Here is a 25,131-nt window from a genome sequence, read left to right as displayed (position 1 = left end):
GTGTGGGAGGGGTCACACCGGAGTTTGTTGGTCCGGTGGTGCATGCCGCAAGTGCGGAAAGGAGGGGCACTATGCGCGGGAGTGTCGGCAGTCAGTGCCGATTCGGGATTTGAGGATTTGTTATCGTTGTCGGCAGGTTGGACATTTGAGGGTCAATTGTCCACAGCTTTCTGCAGGACCGGTGCAGGCTCTAGCACCGGCCACCTTGAGGAGTTCAGGAGGAGGACAGGATGGAGCGGAGCCCCAAGGGCTCAGGGTCGTGCTTATCAGCTTGCGGCAGAGGGAGTCGGAGCAGTGCCGGAGGCAGCTGCGGGTATGTTGCTTTCTTGATGTCTTGTTATCTTGCGTTTATTGTGGCGTATTGTTTGTGCTGGTATCTTGTGTGGATTTCGATGCGGTATTCGTTGTTTCGTGGGTTTGGCATGGTTATGGATTTGTGTTTCGGGTTTTCGTTTTGGTATCCGTTGTTCCCTGAGGGTTTAATATGATTATAGTTTGGTGTTTTGTGCTATCGCTGGTTATCGTTCGTGAGGGTTATTAGTGGAGATGCGGCATTGGGTTGAGTGTCGGGTAGCATCTACAATCATGGAATGGATAATTGGAGATCGGATTCTTTTGAGCGGATTGATCAGTGAGGAGATGTGTTTTGCTGAGGGTTGTTTATGCTTGTGGGAAGCAGCCAGTGTGTAAGTGTTCTCTTTGTGTAGGGTTGTTTTGGAAGGTCGTTGTTGGCGACTGGTGGTTGTTAGTCAAGGCTTTAAGTGGGGGAGAATTGGAGAATTCTCCGGGAGATCGATGACTATGTGAGGGTGCTTAGCTGTTGGGAATCAGCAGTATTCTGTCAGCTCAGAGTATAGGCTGACAAGAGCGAGTGTCGGGTATGCGGGGCGGGATACAGACCTAGGGCATTTGATTGTGGAGGCCTGGGAGCAGGCCGGGATCAAGTTTGAGTAGGTAACCGGGGTTACGTGATCAGAGTATTTGTATGCTTAATGTACGTGATGGGTTGTACTGCATTAATCCCACGGGATTTATGTTGTGCATGTTTCTAGAGTTGGAACCGGAAGGTTCCCAGAGTTAGAACCTGAGGGGTCGCAGAGTTTGGGTGTACGGACCCACAGAGATATAGCCTCGAGTGGCTAATATGTGTTATGTGAGTCGGTCCAGTCATGCTGGAGACTCTGCTGGTATTGTTGGATCAGTTTGAGATTACGGATTGTGTATGTTGAAGTGTATTTGCAATGGAAGGTCTGGCCCCGGGTAGCGATCTTGTTTAGTTGAGGTAGTGCATGGGCTTGAGAGTCCCTGCGAGGAGAGTCAGAATAAGTGTATTGGATGGATAGCGGACACGCTAAGGGTGGTGTAGCGTCGGGCAAGCACCATGGCATTTGTCGGAGTGACATTGTAGCCGGGTGGATTCCTTGGTAAAGGAAGAGAGAAAGGTAAGAGGTGTGTAACTCCGAGAGGGAGTACAAGTCCACGGAAGTGAAAGTGGCAGAGCAGAGTTATGTTAGAGCAATTCGAGTATGGTTAGCGAGCAGCGTGTTTGCGGCAGTGGATTAGAAGCTCATCCGGTTTGGAATGACCGCTGAGGTCGCGGAGGGAAATCCGCAAGTGTAGAGCCAAAAGGCTAGGAAGGGATGTAGAGAGAGAGTCTTGAACTCTCAGTGTGATTCTGATCAGGGTATGGGGTGTATATTAGTGATTCATTCTGGGAGATGTTTGAGGATATTATCAGTGCGTCAGGTTTTCCCAACCTGAGGGTGTAGGAGCTAGTCCAGCATGAGTATGCGGTTGCAAGAGGGGAACTCGTGAGAGTTGCTCTGAGATTGAGGATGGGTCATTCCGTCATCGCGGAATGGATAGAGTGGAACTCGGATTGGGGATTCGATGGTTCAGGGTTTTCTAGCTCTTATGGGTCGAGTGATTGTTGCGATTTAGAGCAGAGTTGCATCTTGGGTAATTCTCGGTTATTAAGAGTGATGATCAGGGGTACAGTCGATGTCCGGTTCGAGATGGTGATCAGGACACCGTGAAGGAGGGGAATGTATGTTCGAGTTTCGATATTTATGCCTTGAGAGACCTGGGCCGGTTAAGGCCCGGTGGACCGTTGTGGGAATATCCTTGGAGTTGAGTTGCCGTAGGCTTCGAGGGCGAAGCCTAATATAAGTGGGGGAGAATTGTAACAGCCCGGAATTCCAGGTATTGTTATAATTATGATTTTGGATGTTTTAAGAGGGGACTCGGCGAGTTGGAGCTCAGACTCGCCGAGTAGGATCGCGGATCTGGTCGCAGGTTCGCGACTGGACTCGACGAGTCAGGATATGGACTCGGCGAGTCCGCGCTGTTTAGCGAAACCCTAACCGTCCAGGTTTGGGACATATATAAGGGGCCTTATGGCCGTCATTGTTCACCCTAGTCCTGTGAGTGAAGCCCTAATTCGATTGAGAGCATCTGGAGCAAGGTAGAAGGCCATTATTGATCTTGGAAGTGTTATTTTGCAAAAAGGAGGAGGCTTGGTTAAGGGAACATCAGGAGAAGCCTTTTCTGAGAGTTGGGGACACAGAGCAACGTTATTCAGGTAATATTTCGAGTTGATCCCTTCTATGTTGATGTGCATATGGATTTAGGGTTTATTGAACCCTTTTGTGGCTAGATTGAGTGTTTCCTTAGTCCCCCAAGCGATTGGAACACTATATTGGGACCTTTGGAAGTCCAGAGTGTCCCATGCCTGAGCATTTCGGGAATCAATGGAGGTTTTGGATTGGAATCCTTATGCCTTAGGTCAAAATGTGAATTATGAGTCATGGGGTGTATTATGAGCACCGAAATAAGGACTTTACGTGATGAACCAGTCTAGGAAGGTCAGACCTATGAATTTCCGGAGCAGATCTGACCTCAGAAAGCAGTTTGAGCGGTTGCATGGCATGGACTCGCCGAGTCCGATGAACAGACTCGGCGAGTAGCTTGAAGGTTAACTGGGACTCGCCGAGTTGTTCTTCAGACTCGGCGAGTTGAGTCGGGGTGGCCCCGCGATTCTTTCAGGAGAAACTCGTCGAGTCAAGGGGGATACTCGACGTGTAGAAAGGGAATCTTAGAGAATCGGTGAGTTGAGGGCGAGTGGACTCAGAGTTGTTGAACCCGACGAGTCTCGGGATGACTCGGCAAGTTAGATCGCGGATTGAGTGAAGTTCTGATTATGGGGACTCGGCGAGTTATAGGGTTGACTCGGCGAGTAGGGTCAGTCAGGGGTTGACTTTGACCTTGTCTTTGACCAAGGGTTGACCAGTGATTCCAGGGGTATTTTGGTAATTATTGTTTATTGTTTGAGTTCAGTGCATTGGTGGCTGTCCAGAGGTGGAGATCGTATCAGTGATCGGAGCAGCTTGAGCTATCTGTTCAGTCGGCAGTTTCGAGGTGAGTTATCCTCACTATATCGCTAGGGTTTATGGCACCAAGGCCAACCTTTTTATCGGATGGAAATCCGGGTAGTTGTCAGTTGTTATGATATGGGCTGGAAGGCGTTATATGTTGTGGGCCGGAAGACATTACGTGTTGTGGGCCGGAAGGCATTGCTATGTGGACCGGAAGGTCATGGCCTGGAAAGGCGTATGTGTGCATTTAGTATGTTGACTGATTCGTAGGGTGATGTTATGCTAGTGACCGGCTAGGTCGGTATCTTGAATAGAGTAATGCTATGTTATGTGGTATGTTGATCAATTGCTGACTGTGAACTGTTATATGATTATGTGTTATGCATATGATTGCTAGACCTGGGGTGTGACCCGGTATGCAGGGTCGTTCTATGTCCTGTTAGGTTATGTATGCTTTTATGCTGATATGTATGCTTATTATGTTATGGGCCGGAAGGCAATATGTTATGGGCCGGAAGGCAATATGTTATGGGCCGGAAGGCATTGCGTTATGGGCCGGAAGGCGATATGTTTTGGACCAGAAGGTCGTGGCCTGGAAAGGCGTATATGTGGTTGGTATTTTGGGGGTATCTCACTAAGCTTTCGGGCTTACAGTTGTGGTTTTATGTTTTCAGGTTCTCAGGAGTCTGTGACAAGGCAAAGGCATGATCGTACCGTTCCTCGCGTTGATGTTTTATGATATGAACCTGGGAAAATACTCTGTTAAATAATGTATTGAAAACCTTTTTGTAACAACGTTATTAAAATGAGTGGTTTTTGAAAAGTTTTAATTGTTTTGAAATTTTGGTCGTTACAGGGGTGTTATGGGATGTGTAGGTTCAGGTTGTGTGTTGGTAGGGGTAGTTTCGGGTGATGGTTGAGTGTGGGTAGGTTTGGTTGTATGCTGGGTTTCGGTTGTATGAGGAGGTTCGGTTACAGGTGGTGTTTCGGTTGCATCGGTATGAACCCCCGTATCAGATATGTTGGTTGTAACCTTTGCAGTTGTTGTAGTTGTATCTGTGAAAATGGGTGGTGGTATAGGGAAAGAGGTTTTAGGAATGGTGGTAGTGGGGTTTATGGTGGGAATGGAAGTAGGAATTGTTTGAGTAGGAGAGGGAATGGGTGAGACATGAATTTCCATGTCTGGGGTAGGTGATCGGGGTGGGGTGTTGCCTCTAGGAGGGGTTTCGCCTCTTTGAGAGCCGTCCGAACCCGAACTCTCGCCTTCTGAGTCACTCGAAGAGGAAGCGATGACAAGCTTTCGCTTCGGTTGAGTCTTCCGTCTCTTCGGCTACGGGGATTGTGCAGCTTTGGTTGGTTTCCTCTTCCTGGGAGAAGGACCTTTTGTAGCTTTGGTCACTTGCTTCCCTTTATCCGCCTTTTTGCCCCTATTAACAGGCTTGTCAGCATCATGGATGGACTTGAGCATTTCCTGTGTGAGTTCCCTCGGTCCAGACGCCTTGAACTCCTTAATCGTCCGGATGAGCCTGCTGTCAGATGAAACATCGCCGTACATTGTCTCCGGAATGGAGCCAATGAAAGAAAACTTGGATGCATCAGAGACGATGATCTTCGTGGTATGAAAAGTACCAATCGAAGACATCGATGCACCGGCAGCAGTGGGAACATCAAATTTATCCATCGACCATTTTGTGATGAGAGTCCAGAACCGGGCATATGACACCTCAGAATGTCGTGAAGAAGAAGAGAGGCTCTGGATGAGTTGTTTCCAGAGAACAAACCCATAGTCAAGATTGACTCCGTTGTAGACGCCATACATAATCGACAAGAACAGTCGACTAGAACCATCGGATCCTGAGCTCCGTTCAGATAAGCCCTTGAAGAGGACTGTAAACATGTCGTTCCACTGTGGCGGCAAGCAGGATTTTTTAAACTTTGCGACGGAGGGGAGCGCCTCCGTGTACCCCATATTGTAAAACATGTTGTAAAGATGCCCAATCGGAATCGTCTCCGGATTAATTCTTGAAGGGTCAACAGCTAACCCTAGCAGTGTGCCAAATCGTTGTCTAGAAATGGAGGTCTTGTGATCAGAAACCTCGAAGAACACCCTGTCAACTGCTTTATCATAATGTGCAGTCGCATACACCTGGGATAGGAGGTCCATGGGCACAGACTCAACCCTAGAAAGTGCAGGAGCGATTTGTGAGTACTTCAGGCACTCGATGATCGGAGATATATAGGAATCGTATGCCAGAGGGGTTAGGTCAATCACCAAACACTGTTGAGGGCGAATGGGAAGGATGTGTGAGGTGGCATGGACTGAGGATGATTCTGCCATTGTTGAAGGTAGGAAGAAGAAGATGAACAGGAAAGCTTTTGGGAATTTTTGCTCTCTTGGAATTTCGGATGCAGTAAAGAGGTAAATGGGAGTGTAGACTGCCTTTTATAGTGGGTGAAAGGAGAGAGAAAAATCGGTTCAAATCTTCTATGGAAATACGAAAAGGTTTTCCGGAATGACAGATGCGTGACAGTTAAGGCATGCGATGATCACGTAGGAGAGAGAGTGTCAGATTCCTAGGAACACCCCGCCCAACAAGCGTCGTTTCAGAACAAACCGTTTCAAATCCACACGCGCCTTTAAGTGCCAGAGAGGAACCGCTTAAAATTCACACACGCGTCCATTATGTCAGTAAAAGAATGAGCGTTTCAAACTCGCGCACGTCCCTTTTTAACCGCCGTTTGAAATTTAATCATTTGATCTCCCGCCTGAGTCAGCAACCCTTAATCTTATCTTTTAAATGGCATCTTTTGAATTAACTTCCCACGTGGATGATTTTTGACCATAACTCGATAATTAACCACCAGAGCAATAATACAGCCTGTAATTATTAGTACCAGAATTTTGGAAAATCAAAGATTTTCGTGCTAAGAGTGTAAAAAGGAAAAGAAATAAAGCAACTCTTTTTAGGAATAAATGTGATGTCAATAATGACACGAAACAAATGATCCCTGGCACAAATCTCTTCCTTCAAGATCAAGAGAGGCCTTAAAGTGTTTATGTGGTTTCCTGTTGAATGACGATCAAACACTTATTAATAAATGTTGAAAGGCTTCTTTTAATTAGGCTACGTAAGGGTGGCTTTCGCTTTGATTCAGCAGTCCTAATCTTGAAATAAGATAGAAAGTGAACAAAGTACTTGTGAGACCGGTGTAGTCTTTTGAACAAGTAGGTAGGAATTAATTTTAAATTGGCTTGGAAAATATAAAATCTCAAAAAAAAAAATTAAAAATTGGATCCCAAGGGAAGAAATGTTATGGTGTTTAACAATTTCATAGGAATCACACAAAAATAAAAATTTGAGATTTCAGTAAGATACATCCGTCAATTCTTTGGTGAAAACTTGAGCAAATTTATTGTTCACCGTCAATTCAGATTTGGTGTTGAATTTTGGGTTTCACTCAGCTCGTAGTGGCACGAAATTGAGATCATAAACACAGTTGTTGTGTAACCATAAACCTCAGTGGTAATTTCTGAGAGTCTCAAGGGTTACGTTGATGAAGCGAATGTAATGGAGAAATGTAATGGAGATGGTGTAAGAAATTAAAGTACCTCTGCTGCGAAAATAAGGACCAAGCAGAAAACTCTTATCTCATGTGAGAAGAGAGTGAGTTAGCTCATGATTAGAATAAATGGGATAGCCTAATTGGGAAGACAAAGTTTGTTTATACCAAGTCATTAAGGCGATTATTCAGAATCTTATGAGGCTTGGGACACATACAACAGCATGCTTCTAGGGACACTTAAGTAATCCAATAATTTTATCCCCATAAACGAACGAACACATGAATTAAATAAGAAAATATTTTTGGAGTTTTTGATATATAAAAAAATAAATAAGAAAAAATTAAGCAAGAAAAAAACTTAGTAAGAGAAAAAAAACTTTGAAAAAATTTGGAAAACCGAACCCGAACGTTCGGTTGGTTTCGGTTGAGAAAAATTTGAAAAACCGAACCCGAGCGTTTGGTTGGTTTCGGTTTAAGAAAATTTTGAAAAACCAAACCCGAGCGTTCGGTTGGTTTCGGTTAAAGAAAATTTTGGAAAACCGAACCCGAGCGTTCGGTTGGTTTCGGTTTAAGAAAATTTTGGAAAACCGAAACCGAGCGTTCGGTTGGTTTCGATTTTGGAAAATTTTGAGAAACCGAACCCGAACCTTCGGTAGGTCTCGGTTTTGAAAAATTTTGAGAAACCGAACCCGAACCTTCGGTTGGTTTCGGTTTTGGAAAATTTTAGAAAACCAAGGAATTGAGACATGCAATCAGAAAATACTTTTGACAATAAGATAAACAACTTTGTACAAGAAATTTACAACCAAGAAATCTACCATTGTAGTGATGAGCGAGTCAGATGATTTAACCGAACCTGAACGTTCGGTCAATTTCGCTTCTTACGTTTGATGTTGAGAGGTAGTTTGAGGTACTGACTCTGATTCCATCATACCTAGCCCTTGTAAAATTCTGTTGAATGATGCTTCAGGAAGAGCTTTGGTAAAGACGTTAGCCAGTTGATCAGTGATTCGAACAAAGTGTACTTCAACGTTTCCATCTTCCACATGATCTTTGATGAAGTGATACCTCAGTGCTATGTGTTTGGTTTTAGAGTGTTGCACTGGGTTATGACAGATCCTAATTGCACTTTCAGAGTCACAATATAGTGGGATCTTCTTCATATTGAGTCCATAGTCTCGAAGTTGACTTTGGATCCAAATCACTTGGGAGGTGCAGGATGCGGCGGCTATGTATTCAGCTTCGGCAGTAGACAACGACACGCACATTTGTTTCTTTGATTGCCAGCTAACCAACTTCCCGTCAAGGAATTGACAGCCGCCAGTGGTGCTTTTTCTGTCGAGTCCACATCCTCCAAGGTCTGCATCTGAGTAGGCTTGAACGAAGAAGCCTGAGTTGGAAGGATACCATAGACCTAAGCAGGCAGTTCGCTTGAGATATCGTAAAATGTTCTTCACTGCAAGCATGTGAGGTTCGCGTGGGTTTGCCTGAAATCTAGCACAGTAACACATAGAAAACATGATGCCAGGCCTGCTAGCAGTAAGATACATCAGTGAGCCTATCATTTGACGATAGAGCGTGATATCAACAGCCGGTTTGTCTAGGGATGGAGTTAGCTTGGTGCCGAATGCCATTGGGACTTTGACTTTGGAATCTCCCATCATACCAAACTTTGCTAGGAGAGTCTTCGTGTAAGCTTCCTGATTGATAAAGATGCCTTTGGGTCCCTGTCTAATATTTAAACCAAGGAAAAAGTTAATAGGACCCATTGAGCTCATTTCAAATTTAGTCTCCATCAGCTTTTTGAATTCAGCTGTTAGGCTGGGATTCGTTGAGCCAAAGTTGATATCATCGACATAAATTTGAACGATCATAAGGTGGTTACCTTCCTTTTTGCGAAAGAAGGTTGGGTCAACCGAACCTTGTTTGAATTTGGACATCTTTAAGAATTTAGTTAGCGTTTCATACCAGGCTCTCGGAGCTTGTTTGAGTCCATACACAGCTTTATCCAGAATGTAGCAATGATTGGGATACTTTTCGTTCACGAAACCAGGAGGTTGCTCCACATACACTGTTTCTTCGAGTTCTCCATTAAGAAAGGCACACTTGACGTCCATTTGGAAAACTTCAAAGTTTTTGTGGGCAGCATAAGCAAGAAATATTCTTACAAATTCCAGCCTAGCTACAGGAGCGAAAGTCTCTTCATAATCAATCCCTTCCTCCTGACAATATCCTTTTACTACCAGTCGAGCTTTGTTCCATATAACGTTCCCTTCCTTGTCCATTTTATTCCTAAAGACCCATTTGAGACCAACAACCGAGGCATCTGGAGGAGTTGGAATGAGGCGCCAGACTTTGTTCCTTTCAAATTCGTTCAGTTCGTCTTGTATCGCTTGAACCCAATCGGAGTGATCGAGAGCAGTGTTAACTGTCTTCGGTTCAACTTTTGATACGAATGAGTTAAACATGCAAAATTCAACTTTGGAAAATAAGGATGTCTGTTTTTCCTTGAGTTGTGATCGGGTTAGAACCTTTTCAGAAACATCACCAACAACTTGAGAGATAGGATGATCTCTGGTCCATTTGGTAAGAGGAGGATAGTTTGGATCAAAGGTTGGGTCCAGTTCAGCATTGATCATTTCTTCTGGCTCGGATTGGCTTTCGTAGTCGAATGACATATCAGCTTGCTCCCCCTCGATAGATGAGCTTTCTGGAATGCTTTGAGAAACTTGAGGTTTAGAGGTTTCTTGTGGTGCTGGGTTTTCAGGCGTTGATGCACCTTCGGATGGTGAAGAACTTTCCGTTTGAGAAGTACTTTCGGGAGCAGTTGGAGAGCTTGGCTCCCCCTCAACATGTGAGGTCGGCTGAGTTGATGTCGGTTGTTCCTCCCCCTCAACTGAAGCATCGTTTGATGGAGGTTCGTCAGAATTCGATCCTCCTTCGTTCATTCTCCTGGCAGCTTCTTCGACAATTTGCTTTATATGGTCTACCTTGTTGTCTGCTGCGCCTGCTTCTGAGAGAGTAGCTTTCTCTGGTTCGTCAAATAGCTCCATAAACTTCTCGAATAGATTAGCGATCGAGACTGTGACTTGGCCAGTTTGAGGAAAGATTTCCCCAGCTGTGTCTTCTTTGGCCTGTAGCTTTTTAACATAGCTATCGTCGAAAGTCACGTAATAAGCCTCTTCGATTTTTCTCGAACGGTTGTTTAGAACTCTATATGCTTTGGAAGTGAGAGAGTAGCCCAAAAAGATTCCCTCGTCGGCTTTGACATCAAACTTGTTGCGGTGTTCTTTAGAGTTAAAGATGAAACACCGTGAGCCGAACACGTGGAAAAATTTCACATTGGGCTTCCTGTTGTTGAGAATCTCATATGGTGTGAGCGTGAATCGCTTGTTGAGATATGACCTATTCTGTGTAAAACAAGCAGCAGAAATAGCATCAGCCCAAAAATAAAGAGGTAAGGAAGCGAAACTTAGCATGGTTCGGGCAGCTTCACACAAAGATCGGTTTCGTCTTTCGACAATTCCGTTCTGTTGAGGTGTGTAGGGAGCTGAGAAGTTGTGACTTATTCCCTTTTTTGCCAGGAATTCTTCAAATTCTCTATTTTTGAATTCCAGACCATTGTCGCTCCTGATGTTGCGAACGACCTTCTTGAGCTGTACTTCAATCTGCTTGATGAACACTTTCAGCTTATGAGTCGCTTCAAATTTGAGCTTTAGAAAGAACACCCATGTAAACCGCGAAAAGTCATCAACAATAACAAGAATATACTTGCTACCACCGATGCTTTCGATAGATGATGGACCACACAAATCAATATGAAGTAATTCGAGTGGTTCAACAACTTTAGTGTTAATTATAGATGGATGACTTTGACGACTCTGCTTCCCCATTTCACATGCAGCACACAAATGATCTCTGTCGAACTTGAGCAATGGAAGACCTCGAACATGACCTCCAGTGACAAGTTTGTTGATATCTTTAAAGTTGAGATGAGAGAGTCTTCGGTGCCACAACCAGCTTTCATCAGATTGTGCTTTTGACAACAGGCATATAGCTGGGTTTCCTTTGATGGGTTTGAGGTTTAGAGGAAACATTTCACCCTTACGCTCTGATTTGACAATTACTTTCTTTGTCTTCTTCACAATAATTTCAGAACCTTCATCGTCGAATGAGACTTTGAGACCTGTACCTCCAACAAGCTGAGATACACTGATGAGGTTGTGTTGTAGTCCTTCCACGTATGCCACCTTCCTTATAGTAAAATCACCATTAGTAATCATTTTGTATCCCTTTACGGTGCCGAAGGAGTTGTTTCCAAACTTGACGTTGCCACCATTTGAAAGAGACCTGTATTCCCTGAGCTCTTCTTTCCTCCCTGTCATGTGACGCGAGCAGCCACTATCGATGTACCATTCTTCGTCAAACTGCTCGTCACTTATAACCTGCAAAAATTAAGCAGATTTAGGAACCCAAAGTTTCTTGGGTCCATGTGAGCCTTTCACAGGTACAGGAATAGTAAGAGAGATGTCAACAAGATGTGTTCGTTTTATTAGTGTTGTTTCATCTTTCTTTTTGATGGTAAAAACTTTGATTTTATTAGGATTAGGTGTGTTCGGTTTAGATTCCGGTTTGGATGCTGAAACCTTATGTTTGCCTTTTTGTTCAGCTGACGAATGAGATTTTTGAGAACGAACAGAATGAACTTTTGAGTGAGATGGAGATGAATTGGAAGAATTAGAAGAATTAGATGAGTGAGAAGGAGAGGGCTTAGATGACTTTTTGTCTGGAGACTCTAGGTGACCCTTTTGCTTTTGATCATTGGTGGGACTGACCTTAGAGTCTTGATCTCTTTTGATTTCAGAACCGAACCTTTGCTTTCGGTTGGATTCGTTCTCTGTACCGAACCTTTGCTTTCGGTTGGAGTCATCCTCAGAACCGAACCTTTGCTTTCGGTTGGTATTCTTTTCCGAACCGAACCTTGGCTTTCGGTTGTTGTGGCTCTCGTGCTTTTTAACAGGTTTATTCTCAAACTTTAGATTCTTGTCTTGATGTGAGAAATATGCATTCTGGGATTGCCAGAATTGTTTCCTTTTAGAGAGATTCTTCCTGTATCTTTGGTTCCTTTGACGTTTCTGATTCCTCATCTGCTTCGGTTGATGATGGATATTGGCTTTCATTTTCGGTTTCTCTTTGGCTGGTTCACTTTGAACTGTGGAAGTTTCACTTTGAACTGAGGAACTAGAGGGAACGTCTTCTTTTGTCGAACTTCCATTTTCTTGAGGAATGTCTTTCGTACCACTGGTACTTGGCACATCGAAATTATCTGGCTTGTTCAAGGGTTCTGGTATGTATCTACCTTTACTTATCCATGAGGTCCTTTCTGATAAGCCTACCGTTTCATCTGCATTATCGATTGGAGCTGACCAGAAGAACTCATCGCAGCCATCAGCATTGTCTTCGTTTACAATTGTTGTGAGTTCAGCAGTCTGATCTTCGGTTACTCCTGTGACCTTGTACACTTGATTTGGAGTGGTCCTAACCTTTTGATATACAACGGCTTTCTCTGCTAAGATCGGGGACTTTTGTTGGGACAATCGAGCGAACTCCACTGAATTTTATGAAATTAGATTCTTGTGGTTTTCAGGTTCGCTTTTCACAAATTCTGAGCAGTCAACCGTGTCCTCTACAGAAATTTCACTCATATTGTCATCCTCATTAAGCTCAGATGCATTTTCAACATCAATTTTGTTTTCTGAGCTCAAGTTGGCGTTTAAAGAGTCAAATTTTTGTATGGTTTCGGTTCTCAGTTTAAGTCTATCATTTTCATCCAAAAGGTTTTTAAGCATGTCCTTATGGTCCTTGGATTTAATGAAAGATTCTATTTTGTCCAGTCCATACATATAGGTCGGATTGATGTCATCAGATGATATCACACTCTCACAATTATAAGCTTCAGCATCAATTTCATCCTCCTTAAACTCAAGGAAGGGCAAAATCATGCGATGAATCTTTTGTCCTATTTCACAGTCCAAGTGAAGCTGAGTAATATTAGTGTAAAGACGTTTTGCAATCAAACAAAAAACATTTCGCTGTTTTAACAGCTTTAAATTGTCTCTTTGTAAATAAATGTTTTCATCTTTTCTTTTAACTAATTCTGACTCCTTCAACTTGATCCACATGCGCCGTTCCTCACTCTTCGAAGACACCCTGCTTAATTGATCAGTTAGGTTAGAATTGGTGACTCGAGTTTGAGTTAAACTACTATCTAGATGAGAGATTCGTGAATTAACACTTTTTAGTTCTTTTTCATATGAGCATTGTGGTACTTTAAATGAAACAAAAACCGATTGTACCTTCTTGATCAGTTCATCGAGCTCGTTGAACTGCACGCTGAGCGGTTTGGCTGTAAAGCACATATCCTGCTGCTCCTTCGGTTCATTGCTTCCACCATCAGTGTTGTATCCCCTCATCTGAGATACTTCGGACACCATCAAGCACCTTCCTCCACTGCTCTCCTCTTTTGCCACACAAGCCTTTCCATGAGAAGGCTTCCTCACTTCATCGTCTTTAGAGTCTGTTGACCAAACTTCCACGCCACCGAACTCGTCATCAGCAACCGAACCCTGCACAATTAGAGCATTCATGGAAGGGTTAGCGGTAGATTTCTTCTTCCTCATCTCATCAAGCTTTTTCTGCAGCAAACCTTCCTCATCCTTTTCAGCCATCTTTTTGAGGACACAATCCTTAGCATAGTGGTTTTTCCCTCCACAGTAGTAACAGCTTACTCCAGAATCACCTTCTGCCTTCGGTTCCTTCTTAGACTCTTCAACCTTCGGTTCATTGTTAACCTTTTCTGAACTATAACTCCCCTGCCAGTTTCGGTTTTTGTTGCTGGGGAATCTCTTCTTAATGAACCTCTTGGGGTTAGACACCATCATAGCATAACCCTCAGACGTGAGGTCATACTCCTCCAAGTTGAGGTCTTCGTCCTCCATCACAGCTTTACTTTTTGACAGGAGGGCCAGCGAACCTAGGCTTGAGACAACATTCTTTTCCTGCAGCACAATCTTCTCTTGAGACTTGAGAATACCCACCAGTTTCGCCAAAGAATACGATTTAAACTGCTCATGGGCTTTAACTGTAGACACCACTGCTCTCCACTCTGATCTTAGACCATTTAAAAACGTAACCTTCTGCTCGATAAGCTTCCTTTCGATGTCATGTTTGATCATCTTGCTGAGAAGATGATTGAAGCGATCGAACGTTTGGGTCACAGTTTCTTCGGCTCCTTGCCTGAATTCTCCAAACTCAGACAAGAGTAAGGTTTGGATAGAGTGTTCAAGATCCTCTTCTATAGAGTACAATTCACGAAGCCTATCCTAAACTTCCTTTGTCGTCGTGCATGAACTTACTAATCTGAAAGTGTCGAACTGAAGGGCGAATATGATCAATCTTAACGCCTTGATATTGCACTGGAATTTATCTTTTTCATCTTGCGCAATATCTTTGACATCCTTCAGTAGATCATTATACTCCTTTTGAGTTTTAATAATCCTTGAAGTTGCAGAGTGAGAAAACGGTCCATTGATAATTGCTTCCCAGATGAGGTATCCATTATCCTCAGATCCTATAACATAGTCTTCAAAGTGATGCGCCCAGACTTCATAATCATGGGTGTATAGGATGGGAATCTTCGCGGTTGATCCAATGTTGTTGGAAATATTGATGGGATTCGATTGCGACTCGTCCATTATGATCGAATAACCTGTTCAAAGATCAGACTTGTAATAAATCAGATTAAGGCAAAACAATAAATATCAAGATACGTCAATAATGAGATGACGGCTCAATAAATATCAGTAATTGCGGAAAACCCTAATTGAAACCTTTTTCACAGAAAAGAAGTGTATCGATTACACAGCCTCCTGCTCTGATACCAATTGATGAGATTAAAACTTAATCTTGAAGATCGATTAGATCTTAAATAGGTAAATAAAGATTAAACAGCAAGAACACGAAAACAATAAACAACTCAAGAATGAATCAAACGTGTCGAATGATTATAAAATAACCCTCAGAAGAGCTCGATCAAGAACATCAACTGTAGAGGGTTAGAAGGTTTATAGGAACGATAAAGAAAGAACTATGTAATGCTGTCTTCTTGTATCAATCGTATTCTCTAAATCGTTAACCTAATATGCATGCAAGCATATTCTTATATAGTAAACCTAACAGGCTCACGGTTGGACAGGCCCAAACCGGAGTACAAAACAATTGGACTAATAACCGAGCCCAATGACGCAATACTTAAACGAATCTTCAACCCAAAAATTTTCACTTGCGTGATTAATGCTAAGGTTCAACATTTATACATGTTTTAAAAATCAACAAGCATATATTTACGGATCTCCACACTTTTTATAAACAATGATCTTTTCAGAAAATATCGGATTTTCTGGGTTTTACAAACTACACAAAATCATTTTATCACAACATTGCTTATGAACTCACCAACATTTCATATGTTGATGTTTTTCAAAATTAACTTGTATTCTCAGGTAACAGGTAAACCGAATGATAAGTACCAAGTAATATCAGGGTGTTTTGCTTATGATATCTATCAGATAATTATGTTATGAATTTGTAATGTTTAAAGACAAAGTACTGGATGTAAATAATATCAGTTGTATTATTTTAATGCGTGGTGATGATTTATGTTATGATTCATGTATATTCATTGTGATGGTATTCAATTTAAGTCACAAGAGCCCTTGGACATTTCCGTCGTCTGGTTCGGGGGTGTGACAGTAGTAAGGATCTAGCAGTTTCTAGGAGATGTCGATGTTTTCTTTCTGCAATACCATTCTGCTGAGGAGTGTATGTACATGATGATTGACGTATAGTGCCATCAGATGCCAATAATTGTTTAAAATCATTGGAGGTAAATTCTCCTCCCAGATCACACCGAAAACATTTTATGATAGCAGAGTGTTGAGTCTTGACAATGGCTCTGAATTCACTATATATTGTGAAAAAGTCAGACCTGCGCTTCATAAAATAAACCCACGTATAACAAGTGTAATCATCAATGAATGAAACATAATAGTTAGCTCCTGACTTGGAGGTTATCGGAGAGGGACCCCACACATCAGAATGCACAATATCAAATGGAGCAACAGAACGAGTGACACTTTTATTAAACGGTAAAGCATAAAGTTTTCCCAGTTTACAACAACAACAATAAAAAATATCATCAAATTTCAAAGAGCCTAACACACTAGTGGAAACAAAAAAATTATAAACGAGACGCTGAAACATGTCCCAAACGAGAATGCCAAAGATAAAAGGAGACGATGAAGGGTTTAAACGAAAAGATGAAAAATCGACACTAGATGCAGCAACATCAACAACATGTAGCTGCTCCAAGACATAAAGCTCCCCAAGTCTACGACCTATCCCAATCACCCTCCGAGACCGAATGTCCTGTACACAGCAGAATGAATCAGAAAAGAAGACCCAACAACCAGATTTACACAACTGACCGACCGATGCAAGATTCAAAGAAAGTGTAGGAATGTAATACACATCTGCTAAAGATATATAAGGAGTGACAATAGAACCAACACCCTCTATTGACATGGGTGTAGCACTAGTAGACATAACAGAGACAGGTGTACGAGAAGATAATGAAGCGAAAGATGAAAAATGTGGTGACATGTGATGAGATGCACCAGAATCCAATATCCACAAGGATGAAGGAATGCCTGACGTGTTGGATGAAGACAGACCTGAATGAGACATGGAAGCTGACATGGCAGTTGGATTGGTAGCTAAGAATTGTCTGAACTGCTCAACAATCTGTGGATCCAAGGCTGATGGTGGTGTGAAATCTGTTTCATTCTCAACTAAAGGTGTAGCAGCAGCGTACTATGGTGGCCTAAAAGATGAAAAAGAGGGACATGACTGTCCAGAAGACTTGTTCCGCTGTGAAGACTGAGAGTGTGCCGGTGATCTTGTTTGTTGTTGCTACTGATTTCCCTTGCTTGTCAGCAAAGGACAATTTTCCTTCCAATGGTTCTTCTTCTTACAGAAATCACACTCATCAAATGCAACTCTGGGATGATTTTGGTTTGAAGATTGAGGTCGTTGTGAAACAGCAAAGACAACAGGAGTGGCTTTCTTGGGAGCTTTGTCATCATCGAACTTGATACGAGTTTCTTTAGCAATCAACTCGTGAACAACCAAATCAACAGTGGGAAGAGGTGTACGATGCAAGATTGATCCATGCAGACCTTCAAAATCTAAACGTAATTCCATCAAGAACTGAACCAAATGTTGCTCTTCCCTTCTATCAATATAAGGCTTAAAAGCCTTCAACACATCAGGTTCTGTAAGAGCTAATTGATCCCACCCACAAATCCGATATAGCTGCATAAAATTCCTAAACACTGAGATTGTTCTGTTGGAGGGCTCGAATATCAAACTCTAACTAATATTGCTTTGCAAAGTTAGACTGAGTATGCAACCTATCCAAGTTATCCCAAACCTCCTTTGTCGTGTCATACTTCTCCAACTGAGTACCAATAGACTGGATGACAGAATTATTAATCCAAGTAATGATCTTGGAGTTATCAGTCTCCCATGAATACAGTAAGGTTGCATAATTAGCGGCCTTCTCGTTTGTTAGTTTCTTCTTGTCACCTGTAACAATCCCCCACATAGTCTTGCCCTGCAAGAAATTTTTCATAACATAACTCCAATAGACATAGTTTTTGCCATCAAGTTGAATACTAATGGACTGAAGAGAATCATCTCTTGGAGCCATATTTCAATATCAGTCAAATAGTAAATACGAGTAGCAGCAAAAAACGATCAAGATCTCGAAATCAACAAAACCCAAAATTGCAAATGGTGGCAATGAACAGTACACGTGAACAGTATCGATGAATAGTGCGATGAACAGTAGCCGTGAACAGTACTCGTGATGCACAGTAACGTCGATGAACAGTAATCGTCAGGTGAATAGTAACACCGATGAACAGTATCGTCGGTGAACAGTAACGCCGATGAACAGTAATAACGATGAACATTAATCGATGAACAGTAATCGTTGTGAACAGTATCACAATGAACAATAATCGATGAATAGTACTCCGATGAACAGTACTCTGATGAGCAGTAATCGCCGATGAACAGTACTCGCCCAAAAAAAAACGAAAAACTACAGATATTCAACCGAGCTCTGATACCATGTAAACTAACAAGTGAAATACATATAACGGCTAAGGTTTCATATTATTATCAAAGAGAAGTATAAAAACAATGAAAAGGAAAGATATAATATATAGACAAGCTAATTAGGGTTTCCTAGCGAAAAGGCCCAATCATAAAACCCAACACAAAATAAAGCCCAAAATCTTATTAGGCTAACAAGTGCTACATGTGAAATTTCATCTTTAAGGAACTAAAACTATTTTCTTAATATGGTATATATTATATAAATGAATTTCATCCAAAAAGAATGAATTCAAACACAAATTCTTTTAATAACTTTTTCTTTACTAAAAATGTAACACAATGACTCATTGAGTTTTCAAATGCACCTCTCTAATTCCTTCGAATTAGGAAATTTTGCAAATATTAAACCTGCTATACAACTTGCCACGTATCCAGCCTTTGATTTTTTTCTGTACAAGTGAAGATCGGACTTCTAACATTGTATGTTTTGCCAAGGTATATAGCATAATCTTTGCATGTGTGCATTCAAATGTGTAAAGTTAGGACTGTATAAAGTTAGGAGACAAGTGTTAGAAGTTCCCTTTAATTGTATTATATATAATCCTGTAGTTTCAGGACTTGTAAAGTTTTAATTGAACTTATGATAAACTGCTACAACCGATTATATGGAGTCCTTAAATTTTAGGTCTTGTAATGGAACTTATTATGAACTGCTACACCCAATATGGAATAGTTTTTGAGATTGTTTATTGGTTGCATTTGCTGAAAAGTTGATCTTCAGTCCGGATCTTTAGGATTTGTGTTTTTTTCTGCATAGAATAAAATTACAAAATAATGGAATCTACAAGGTAAAGAAATGGATAAGTACCAATTATTGTAGTTATCAAAGTGTCCGAATAACAGAAAATAAGGTTATTGCTATAATTGAACATCAAACATATTGTGATATAGTTCAAAACATGCAAAATTAGATCTTAAATATATGTTTTTGTTTTCATTTGACTATTATGGCCCACTATAACAAGTTACAAAGTTAGATTGTACATGACATTTTATGTAAGTATCCAACTTTATCCATCCAGAGCTGACGTTGTGTCTAAATGGATTTTAAAAAAATGATTTATATTTATTGTTAAAAACAACCCTCCCCCCTTTTTATAACCCATGAATGCCCTTACCGCATGTCATAACAAGCAACTCATCAGCACAAATTTTGAATCAAATTGTTTTCATCATCGATTCCAAAAATTTTGAATCAAATTGTTTTCATCATCGATTCCAAATAGATTAAGTATTAAAAGGTGACGCATGTCATCGGGGGATGATATCGTGATAGATCAAGGGCATAACCGCATAAGAAAACAAAGTGGGTTATGGCGATGTTAAAACTTGCACCTATTTTTTATCAACATGGTGATCGGTGCGGTCGTTTATTTGATCTTCCAATAGTTCGATAAATCCAAAAATTTGTTGTCCTATGAATGTGGTTTCGATCCTTCTGACAATGTCATAAGTCGTATGTTTTATGAATCAAATTGCCTTAATCTTCGTCAACCGGAAAATTTCCAATTGAAAATTTGTTGGGATCTCACTTATATGTAGGTTTGAGCAACCGGTGTGAGATTTTCACCGACAACCGATATTGCTCTAAAAAATGCTTTTTGATTTCATATGTTAGAGTGTAGTCTTCAGGTCCTAACACCAATCGTTGCTTCCTCTAAGAAGACAAATTTTTAGTACAAAGAACAATAGAAAAGGAGTTGGAATGTGGACTTTTTGTAACGCCCGTAGATCCGGGCTAGTCAATTTAGAGATAATAGGGGTTGAAAACGACTTTTTGGCAAAAGATTATTTATAATAAATAATCTTAACCAAGTTTTAGTATATTTTATGAGGTTTCCGTGCATATAAAGAGCGCCGAAATCCGAGTTATAACGAAAAAGTTATGACCCGTCGAAGTTTCGCGACGGAACCGGCACGGCACCGGGAAGCGTAAATAGTGAATTTACGATAGAGAGACTTTTAACCTTAGAAATCTAAACAAAAGTCATAGAAAATGTTAAACCGAGAGTGTCTATAAAAAGAACGCCCAAATTTGACTTCGTATGAGGAAGTTATGATTTTTCTAAGATTTGGCATAGCGATACATGGCCCGAAACTCGAATTTTAGTTCGAGCGGTTTTTGGCTTACGCGACCTAAATGAGAATTTAATATCTCATTAATAGGAACTCAACGACAAAAAGACGGACGAAAACGGAGTCCGTATGTAAAAGTTATGAATTTTATACGGACATTTAACAGTGTAATCACCTCTTACTGTTAAATTTAAGATCAGTCGAGAATTAGCCAACAGAGTAAAAAGGAAAGTTGTAGATTTTAGTTTTACCTACACTTGGATATAAATAACGTCAAAAACGGAGCTCGTATGCGAAAGTTATGGACGAAGCTTAGTCTCTACTTTTCGAGCGCGGCGAATTCGATACAGTTTTGTAAATCCGAGATAGAATGAGAATTAGCCAACGAGGTCTAAATGAAAGTTGTAGTACTCGTAAACACCAACGCATGGATATAAATAACGTCAGAAACGAGCTCGTATGCGAAAGATATGGACGAAGCTTAGTCCCTACTCTTCGTGCGCGATAAATACGATACAGTTTTTGTAAATATGAGATAGAAGGAGAATTAGCCGACAGAGTCTAAATGAAAGTTGTAGTACTCGTAAATACCAATGCGTGGATATAAAGAACGTAGAAAACGGAGCTCGTACGCGAAAGATACGGACGAATCTTGGAGACTAATTTACTATAAAATTCCTATAAATAAGAGATGAACTCTTCATAATTTCTTCACACCATAAGCCTTTCTTTCTCTCTCTAACTTGTCTCTAACCTCCCTAAACCCCTCCCAAGTCTAGGGAACCTCCCTAGCACGAGAAGAAAGCCCCTGAGTGCCTGACGGCTCCGAGAAGAAAAGCTTTCGGCTTGGAAACGCTGCTCCAGCGAAGCCCGGTTTTTAATAAAAACCCGCTGTAAGTGAGCTATAACTATACTATATTTAACATAGCTTTTATTTAATTATAGTAACATTATTAGGACCTTAAAATAATTATTTGGGCTATTATTATGAGTTATATTGAGTGTTATTTAACGCTTATATAATAGTAATAATAGCTAGACTATTAATTAGTCGCGGTTAACGTTAAAAACTAAACCCTAGTGGTATAGATACTAGGTTTTGTCGAGGAAAATTGTTCTGAGATAATGAAGCGCTGTCTGAGTTCGAAATCACCACCTAATCAGGTGAGTGTATGGTCCCTTTCATCTAACACATAGATATGAAGTATTTTATATACATTACGTGCTATGTGTGCATATTATCCAAATACTTGCTGTCTATGATGGATGAATGATTTTATACATGTTTTAAATGATTTAAATATATATTTATTCTATATCTACAAATATGTTGGGATAAAACATGGATAGATGAAATAGTTGGTGTGTGATTAAATAAAATGATGAGAGATAGGTGATGATAATTAGGTGATGGATAGGTGATGACGAATCGGTGATGTAGGATGAAAGATAATATAACCTTGTCCGGCAATTTGGAGATGTAGTCATCTACTAGAGTATAGATGGCGACCACGGACTATTCTAGACAACCCGTGGAAACACCAGCAGACTTATAACCTATAGGTGATCAATTATGAGTCTCGGTGATGTTGTGACTGTATATTCATGTGATGATACTCTAACCCTTACTATGAATTACGAGTTCAGGCGATGTTGTAACTACGTATTCATGCAATGATGCCCTAACCCTTGTTGGGCACGTATTGAGGGAGAATCCCTAAATCAATATTGTTTATGTGATGTAGGCGATGATCCTTAGGGAGAGTCCTTAGGAACAAACATATAAGGAAATGCGATGTAAGGAGATGAAAGGTAAATATGATGAAGGAGACGATCCTTAGGATAAATCCTTAGGGAAGGTACTTAGGAATAACGAAGATAATGGGGATGGGTAATTGGGTTAATCGTTTGATGATTAAACATAATAATTGTATTATTGTGGGTTGAAAACCCTATGTACTCACCAGGTTTCCCAACCTGACCCACTCAGTTTACTTGTATCACAGCTGTCGATGTGAAGTTACATTACACTGGGAGATTAAGGAGATAAAGATCACTAGTGTAAATGAATGTAAGTTCTGTTTATGCTTATGTTTTTGTATTGACGATGACATCCCAAATGTTTTAAAAGGAATAAAAATACATTTCTTTGGAAATGCTCTGATAACGTATTTATCATGTTTTACTGGGAACAAATTTCGCAACCTTTTGATTAAAAGATATACTTTGATTTTTATAAAGCATAAACAAAATCGGTCTTTTTTAGCCGTGAAAATGGGGATGTTACACTTTTTTAGTGAACGAGTTTTGTATTAGGTGCTAGAGGGATGTGTTTGAAGAAGATGAAAGTGCAGTCTATATAGAAAGGAAATAGAGTGGCGATGGGGGACAGTGTCTCCGCTTACCGGTCACCAAAGGAGGACATGAGGTGGTAGACCAAGAGTTTGGTCAAGTTAATAAAAAATTGTTTTTTTAATAATAATAATAATTGATTGACTTAAAAATGTAACGTCTTAAATATATCAATAAAATTTTCATTTTTAAACCATCAACCCATACAAACTTTTGTTTCAAAACAAATCATAGTAAAATATATCTCTCATACATCAGAGTAAAACAATAATAGGTAGTGCAGAAAAAGCCATCAAGGGATGTTGTGCAGTTAAGTCAGACCCTTCCCTTTGGAATTGGAAGTACCTAAAAATATTTAAGCCACAAAACCATAAGCATAAAGCTTAGTAAATTCCCCAAAATATCACATACCATACATATTAGTGGGCCCATCCCTAGGGGTGTATTTCAACCCTATATGAATGCTATGATCTAACCATAGTCTTACAATCACTTCCAGACTATATCCCAACCATAACCTTTTTGCCGTGATCCAACCATGGTCTTCCATGCAAGTCACAAAGACAAACAAGTGATGTGATCCAACCACAGTCTTTCATACATGTGTTGTGATCGAACAATAGTCTTTCATACAAGTTTTGTGATCCAACCATAGTCTTTCATGCAAGAGTCATAAAGACAATCTAGATATCTACACAATATAGTGAGAAGACTCACCTCGCGACATGGTCAACAACTAACAACTCTCACAACCAAAGAACGGGTGCTATACACCTCCTACTAAACCACACAAGGTAAACCCTTAGCCCCCTTTTCAAAACTAGCCAAATGACCAAAAGTCAACTAAGGTCAAAAGTCAACGATTAAAGTCAACTTCAATGAGTTTCCATGTTGTGACATCCCATTGGTCATGTCGTGGAAGAATAATGACAAAATAGACGGGCATCCCCCCAGTCATCACGTCGTGGCGGCCAAAATGCCACATCGTGGAAATCGGGTCTCAATAGCTTGATGGATTAAGCGGGTTTCCTTCGACTCCAAGAGCTCCAAAGCTCAAATCTAGTCCTTTCCAAGGTCTTGATGGATAAAGTTTCTGACTTTATCCATTAAGGCATCCAATAAGTCAAGATCTTTAAACCTAGATCCTTAATAACATGTTAAGGCATAAACTTAACCATTAAGCACTTAATTACCAAAGCTACAAGTCCATAACTTCGAGAGGGACTTCCTACACCTAAATCATCATAAAAATCAGTGCTTTATAGACATGCATATCCAATGAATGTCTCTTCCAAACTAGGTCAAAAACATGAAGAAATTAACTCAAACTTGTTTATGAGACCAAATACACCAAAACACTCTAGATCTGGATCATATAACCCCAAAAGGACCTCAAGGATCCATAAAGTTGCAAACTTTATGAAATCCATTCCATTACATGAAGAAAAAGGGACAATAACCCTAGATCTAGAAGCATGCAACATAAAGTTTGGATTTTGAACACTTACAATGGTCCATAAATTTCTCAAATGAAATATCTAAGCTTGCCAAGAGGTTCTCTACACCACAAGGATCTTCTTCTTCCTTCCAAAAGCACCAAATCACCAAAGTTAAGCTCAAATAGGAAGGAGAGGGTATTAGGGTTTGCTTCAAGGTTCTTGGAGGTGATGGAGGCTGAAAATGATGCCCTAAATCTGAGGTTAGAGGCTTATATATGGAGGAAACCCAAAAATTATGTGCTTGGGCCAAACAGTCGCATGTTGTAACGTCTCAAAAATTATAAGTGAAATTTTTTCTTTAAATCGATAAAAACAACCATTCATTCAATTAGAAATCCCATCAGAGTATAAAAAGATGTCATATAGTCATAAGAGTACAAAACAATTCAAATCATGTGGAACACTAGTGGATGAGGTACAGTCACGTCAAGCTCTTTCCCTTGGAACCGGAAGTACCTGAAACCATAAAAATAAAACCATAAGCACAATGCTTAGTGAGTTCCCTAAATACCTTATAACATACAAACATATCAACTCGAAGCTGCAATGGGTCTATTTCATACTCGCGTCTATTTCACCCTCGAGTCTATTTCAACTCAATCGGTAGTTTTGAACCGAACGAGTCTACTTCACTACCGTACCTATTTCACCCTCGATTTTAGTTCAACTCAATTGGTATTTTTCAACCAAACGGGTATATTTCACCCTCGGGTCTATTTCACTCCACATACAATTAACATACAATCATATCAGTAAGAGTCACAAAGACAACAAGCACATATAGGCATATCAACAAGTGTCACAAAGACATCTATCATCCTACAAACTTATTCTAGTGGGTTGAGATTGGTGACTTTGACCCACGAGTATAGTGAAGAGACTCGCCTAAATCGGTCAACGAATAGATCTTACACACGCCCGTTGGCGCTAAAGTCACTCCTACTAAACATATCCAAAACCAAACC

At 40.6% G+C, this 25,131-nt stretch overlaps 1 protein-coding gene across 1 annotated transcript in view; it reads right to left on the bottom strand.

Moving 5' to 3' along the window:
- Nucleotides 1–16,580, bottom strand: part of LOC145060480 (uncharacterized) — a 35,777-nt gene extending 19,197 nt beyond the window's left edge. The window contains exon 1 of the mRNA XM_079008136.1: nt 16,005–16,580. Within this exon, the coding sequence (XP_078864262.1) occupies nt 16,005–16,580 (576 nt within the window). The remainder of the gene's footprint in view (nt 1–16,004) is intronic.
- Between the last annotated feature and the right edge of the window lie 8,551 nt (nt 16,581–25,131).

Source organism: Lactuca serriola, chromosome 1 (genome assembly GCF_051521515.1).
Source record: "Lactuca serriola cultivar US96UC23 chromosome 1, Lser_US96UC23_V15, whole genome shotgun sequence".
In the NCBI taxonomy this organism is placed as follows: Eukaryota; Viridiplantae; Streptophyta; class Magnoliopsida; order Asterales; family Asteraceae; genus Lactuca; species Lactuca serriola.
Note: the sequence above shows the minus strand (reverse complement) of the source record. Positions and strands in the feature narration are given on the sequence as shown.